General features: G+C 48.1%; 1 protein-coding gene across 1 annotated transcript; it reads left to right on the top strand.

The window, feature by feature from the left end:
* The first annotated feature begins 434 nt into the window (after positions 1–434).
* Positions 435–1,233, top strand: LOC106330749. Its single transcript, XM_013769170.1, has 2 exons — positions 435–831; positions 929–1,233. Exons 1-2 carry the CDS (start codon positions 435–437, stop codon positions 1,231–1,233), a joined length of 702 nt encoding a protein of 233 aa, XP_013624624.1.
* Positions 1,234–6,779: the final 5,546 nt, after the last annotated feature.

Below are 6,779 nucleotides of genomic sequence, written 5' to 3'. Positions count from 1 at the left end.
AGTTTGTATAGCAGTTTGCGAGCAGTAGGAGCCTGGAGAAAACCTCGGATGATCTCTACTAAATCCTTCAGCATCGATCTGAACCCCTGCGTACTTACATAGCCCGCTTCAACCAGGAGAAGGTATCCATCCATGATTGCAACGTCTCCACTGCAATCTCGGCCTACAAGCGAGGTATACTCCCCGACGGGGATATGTATAAAGAGCTTACCAAGTACCAGTGCAAGACCATGGAAGATGTACTCTCCCGAGCCTGGGCTCAGGTTAAGTGGGAAGAAGACGTCACGAGTTGAGCCAAGGCTCAGCTGAAACAAGATCATAAGGTTTCCAAGAAGGCGAAGACCGATCGTGAGGAAGGATCCCACCAGAAAAGGGAAGCTGGGGGGAGAAGCCCGAACCTGTTTCCGAACCGACCCTTGGAGAGGATCGAAGGGATGAATGTGTCCATGTGGCCCGACATCTCCAACTTGACTATGTCAAAGCCAGAGCTAATCCATGTTCTGAGGCAGATAGGCCCACATGCCAAGTGGCCTCAGAAACAGGTCAAGTGGCCTCGGAAGATGAAAGCACCTGATTCTTTCTGGAACCCAAACCGGTGGTACGACTTCCACCATTACCACGGTCACAAGTCGAAAGATTGTGTCACACTAAGAATCGAGGTCAACGAGCTACTAAAGAAAGGACACCTCCGGGAGTTCCTCTCCGATAAAGCCAAGAACCTCCTCAACAAGGAGACTAACAATAAAACTCCAGAAACCGCACCCGCTTCACCTCCAAGACAGGATAGAGTAATCCATGTCATCTCCGGTGGCTCCGAAGTAAGCCTCCTAAGTAAGCGGTGTAAGCCACGCAGCTGCTAAGAAGAGCACCCGCAACGCCAAGAATGGCGAAGAGGATGGAAGTACCAAGCGCCTGCTCTTGGGCACAGATGAAATCAGTTTCATCGTAAAGGAGCAGGAGAGGGTCCCGGCCCCTTACCAAGATGCTCTAGTCATATCTCTCACCGTCGTAAACTACCTAGTAAAAAAGATCCTGGTAGATAATGGAAGCTCCAGCAATATTCTCTTCCAAACTGCCTATCGCGATCTCGGGCTGGAAGAAAATGCACTGACACGAAGGATCACCCCGCTCATAGGGTTCAGCGGAGAAGTGAAACAGACTTCTGGGGAGGTCATTCTCCCGGTGTATGCGGAAGGAATTAATTTGTCTACCAAATTCCTTGTCGTCGAATAAAAATCTTCATACAACATGATACTTGGACGACCCTGGATTCACGACATGTGAGCCGTACCCTCGACGCTTCATTAAATAATCAAATTCCCTACTCCCTGGGGCATCAGAGCAGTTGCTGGAGATCAAGAGAATTCCCGATCTTGTTACCAAACCACTCTGATGGGAAAGACCCAGGTCTTATAGCAATTACAGATTAAATCTCCAGCTTCACATGCAGAAGAGTCGGAAGTCGAAAAAATGGACGATGTCCCATCGATCAAAGTAGATTCCTCTAGGAACCTGAGGATAGGCTCTAAGCTCGCTGAAGGTTTAAGACGGAGATTAATAGATTTCCTCCGATCTAACTCTGACTGTTTCGCCTGGTCCCATAAGGACATGCCGGGGATCGATCCTGAGATCATCGTGCACAAGCTTCATGTTGACCCCCAATATCAACCCATCAGGCAGAAAAGGAGAAAGTTTGCTCCCGAAAAAGACGATATCATCAACGAAGAGGTCAAGAACCTGTTATACGCGGGATTCATCAGGGAAGTCCAGTACCCCAAGTGGCTAGCTAACGTGGTAGTGATAAAGAAGAAGAATGGGAAGTGGCGAGTCTGCATATACTTTACCGATCTCAACAAGTCTTGTCCAAAGGACCCATTCCCGTTACCACATATCGACAAACACGTTGATGCAACAGCCGGACATCAGCTGATGAGCTTTATGGATGCCTTCTCGGGCTATAACCAAATATTAATGCATCATGCGGATCAAGAGAAGACATCTTTCATGAAGTCCAAGGGTATCTACTGGTACAAGGTTATGCCATTTGTCCTGAAGAATGCAGGGTCCACCTACCAAAGACTGGTAAACATGATATTTGCATAACAGATCGGCCAGACGATAGAGGTCTACATAGACGACATGCTGGTCAGATCGCTAGACACCAAAGATCATATATCTCATCTGCAACAGGCTTTCTCCACTCTCCGAAGATATAATATGAAGCTAAACCCGGCGAAGTGTTCCTTCGGGGTCAGCTCCGGGAAGTTTCTGGGGGTACATAGTGACGCACCGGGGCATCGAGGCAAACCCCAAGCAAATACGAGCTATCCACATGATTCCTTCTCCCAAGAATGTGACAGAGGTCCAAAAGTTAACAGGAAGAATGGCAGCCCTGAGCAGGTTCATCTCCAGGTTATCCGACAAGTCTCATACCTTCTTTGAAGCCCTCAAGAGCCCAAAATATTTCCAATGGACTGACAAATGCGAGTCCGCCTCATCGAACTCAAAGTTTACCTAACTACGCCTCCTCTCCTGTCAAAGCCCTGGGACGGAGAAACCTTACTGCTATATCTCACAGTGTCAGAGCACGCTGTGAGCACTGTCTTGGTGCACCAAGAGGAAAACAAGCAGCTCCCGGTCTATTACGTCAGCAAATCTCTACACGATACAGAAACCCGCTATAGCAACCTAGAGAAGTTGGCTTTGGCCCTGGTAGTAGCAGCCCGCAAACTACGTCCCTATCTCCAACCCCATCAGATAGTAGTGGTAACTTTGTTCCCCGTCAAACTGGTCTTACATAAGTACTAAATCTTTGGGAGATTGGCAAAATGGGCCGTAGAGCTTGGAGAATACGACGTGGTATTCAAACCAGCTACCGCAATAAAGTCACAGGTTTTGGCCGACTTCGTTGCAGCAGGAGGTCGAATTACGAAGGAAAGAAAGAAAAGCTGGAGAATGGACGCTTCATGTGGACGGTTCCAGCAATGTCAGAGGGTCTAGAGTAGGGATAGTCTTGACTTCTCTCGACGGAGATACAGCTTCCAGGGCAGTTAGATGTAATTTCAAAGCAACCAACAACAAAAGCGAGTATGAAGCTCTGATCGCAGGCCTTTCACTCGCCAAACAAATGGGGGCAGAGAACGTTTAGGTCTATAGTGATTCGCAGTTGATAATCAGTCAGTTGCAAGGCAAGTATCAGGCTAAAGATGCCAGCATGATCAGGTACCTAGCGATAGCCAAGCGCCTAATCGAAAAGTTCCAAAGCTGCAAGCTCACCCAGATCCCGAGGGAACAGAACTCCCAGGCGGATGCTTTGGCTAATCTAGGATCCGCCCTGGAAACCGATAGCCATATGAACACCCCCTTAGTAGTACTCTAGTGGCCAGCAACAGAAAAAGAAGCTGAACCCGAAGAGGTATCGGCCATATATGAGGGTGTAACGTGGATGACCCTCTCATTCAATACCTAGAAAAAGACATTCTCCCCAAAAGCCATAGCGAAAGCCGGAGGATCAAAAAGCAGGCAGAAATTATACACAAATATAAGAGAAGCTCCATGATGGAGAATGCGGATCCCATTTAAGTGGCCGAAGCCTCATCCTCAGGACTCGCAGAGCTGGTTACTATTGGCCCACCATGGCGACAGACGCCAATCAACAAGCCAAGAGTTGTAGCCAATGTCAACGACACGCTCCGATCTCTAAGCTCCCAATGGAGAAACTGTAATCTGTAAGCTCACCTTGGCCATTCAGGAAATTGGGCATGGATATAGTGGGAAAGTTTCCAATGGCGCCAGGGCAGAAGGTCTTCCTCCTGATAGTCACTGACTACTTCTCAAAGTGGGTGGAAGCTGAGGCACTGAGCAGCACCACGGACTATCAGATCATGAAATTTCTGTGGACCCACGTTATCACCCGGTTCGGGATCCCGCACGAAATCGTCACAGACAACGGACCCTAGTTCGCCAGCCATGACTTCAAGAAGTTCTGCAAGGATTGGGGCATAAAGCTTACTTTTGCCACACCGAGGCACCCTCAGGCCAATGGGCAGGCGGAGTCTACCAAAAAAACAGTGGTCAACATGATCAGGAAACGTTTGAAAAAAGCTCACGGGAGATGGGCTGAAGAGTTGCATGGAGTTCTATGGGCATACCGCACAACTCCAAAAATGGCAACGCGAGAAACTCCTTTCTCATTGGTCTACGGTGCATAGACAATCGTGCCCACAGAGGTGCACGTGAAAACGACGGTCTCCGGACCTCTCTCTCAAGCAGAGAACGACGAATTAATGGCCTTGAGCCTCGACTTGCTTGATGAAAAAAGAGAGGCAGTCAGACTGTGAAACTGGTCCTACCAGCAGGATGTCGCCAAAAGCTACAATCGAAAGGTTAGAACTAGGACCTTCCAGGAAGGGGATTGGGTTCTACGACGAGTCTTCGACAACACGAAGGAAAAAGCAGCAGGGAAACTCGCCCCTGGATGGGAAGGGCCCTATAAGGTAATCGAGGTGCGGGGATCTGTAGCTTATAGGCTTAAGGATTGCCGTGGAAAGGTTCAACCTAACTGCTGGAACGCCCTACACCTTAAAACTTATCATTTCTAATACGATCTCCGGATCCGGCTTTATAATAGCTTTACTATATACTATCTATCTAAGTATCCTGGTTTTCCTACTATTTATGCTAAAGGGTCTCCAAACCAGATTTATATAATAAAAGATGCAGACGGAAAAGCCAGCATCTTTAAAGGGGCATACGAGCTGGATCAGGTCTTCAGGGACCTTCGATCCTGGCCAACTCTTTCTCCAAAAGTGATCCGCTCACAAGAAAAACTATGGGTATACGAATCAAGTAGGAATGGGTCCGCGCAAACCTGAGTATGCTGTCAAATACCTAAGTCCCTGCACAAGGGACACGAGCCCAAATATGTGCAGGGTCTCTAGTACGAAATGTGTCTAAACATGCATCAAAAACGCTGAGTGCTAAGAACGACGCAGGGGCATGAAGTACAATTGCAAAGTACTGTGCAAACCTCAGGGCTTGTACAGGGAGCAAAAAAGTGCAAAGTCCGGGAGCACAAACTAATTCCTACTTGACAAGACAGGGAGAATAGAAAAGTCTGATGAATGAGTCATCCCTCCAGGTAGACTCACACCAGCAAATAAAAGACTGGGAGCGGCTTTTGTGCAGAAAGCAGAGTACAGCGAGAAAGAATCTCGATAGTGGCTTACTTCCGAGTAGCAGAAAGCGAATCCTAGGCCGAGATCGATAGTAGCTTGCCCAAGGGCAGCGGAGTGCGATCTCGAAGAAAAGACCTCCAGGTCCAAAATCGCTAACCTCCGGGTTCGACCTCCGGGTCCTAAGAAGATCTAACATCCGGGTTTTATCAAAATAAACCTCCGGGTTCAAATTTCCTGATTCTAAACGATTTACGTCTAGAAGCCACCCCCGGGTTCTAAGCAAAGAAAACTTCGGGTTTCAAATAAATAACCTCCGGGTTCAAGCCTCCGGGCTCTAAGGGATTGAACCTCCAGGCCAATCCCTACATTTCAAGAACCTCTGGGTTTTCTCAAACAAACCTCCGGTCTCACCCCTCCAAGGTTCAAAGGAACCTCCGGGTCCAACCTTTGGGACTTACTAAGAAAGCCTTCGGGCTCTAAACCTTCGGGTTTCAGCAAGAGAACCTCCGGGTCTAACCTTCGGGTTCTAATGGAAGGTCCTCCGGGTTTTGAACGACTAAAACGTACGGGTTCCGTCTCTTAATCAAGGTGACCTCTGGGTTTCACCCGCAAGATCCAGTACCACGATTCGACCAGGCTTAACGGGGTCCAAGAGACCCCCAAGTTACAATCTGTTCTCCAGCTACCATTGCGACTCCTACAAACAGTATTGTTCTAAGTCAGTAGTAACCTACTCAAGAGAGGTGGAATGTGACATTGAAGAAAATGGTAACCAGCAAAGCAAGGCAATGAGACAAAATCATCTCGGGGTCTGGAACCAACCAGGGTTCCCCCAAACCTCAAGACCGTCACCAAAGACCTAATATCTTTCAAGTTAGAAAGACATAGTTCGGCCAAGGAAAAGATTGCTTGCAAAAGACGAACCAATTCACAGGATCAAACCATAAAAGATCCTGCAGAGGAGCGGTCTTTAATAGGTTCTAAAGACATAAAAGTAAGGTCTATCAACTCAACCAAAAAGAGCTATTCGAAGAAAATCAAAGTGTATTCAAAAAAGAAGGAGCCGAGGGCCATTATTCCATAACAAAAGAAGTTTTCGTTCGAAGTAAAAAAAAACAAAACACCAGAATAGCTTATGGCCTAGGCCTGGTCATAGAGGGAGGGGATGCTGCCAATGGAAAATTCCCCAACGGGCCTCCTCCTCCGACCACGAGCAGGTATCTGCGGTATTCCTCTTCAGGATCCCAGTGGTCAAAGCTCTTCTGCAACCACTCCTTCATGAGTTCCCACCGAGTCGACACTCTAGTTCGCTGGACGTCGAGCTCCTTTTGGATCGTCAAGTCTCGCACCAGTCCCTGGTGCATGAGAACCTCGTCGCACAGTCGACGACAATCACCTCCCACCGAACGTTGTCGAGGACCGACTGCTATGTTACCACGAGGGCCAGTGGAGAAAGCCATCGACAAAGAAGATGAGCTGCTTGTCGGAAAGTCAGTTCCAGAAGCAGAATGAGAACAGGGGTGCCTCCTCCAAGTCTTAGCCTTATGATATTAATCTTATACGGCAGATATCGGCACACGGAGGGCGTTCCCTGAAGACAAA

The sequence above is a fragment of the Brassica oleracea genome, chromosome C3 (assembly GCF_000695525.1).
Source record: "Brassica oleracea var. oleracea cultivar TO1000 chromosome C3, BOL, whole genome shotgun sequence".
In the NCBI taxonomy this organism is placed as follows: domain Eukaryota; kingdom Viridiplantae; phylum Streptophyta; class Magnoliopsida; order Brassicales; family Brassicaceae; genus Brassica; species Brassica oleracea.
This window is presented reverse-complemented; position numbering and strand designations above follow the sequence as displayed.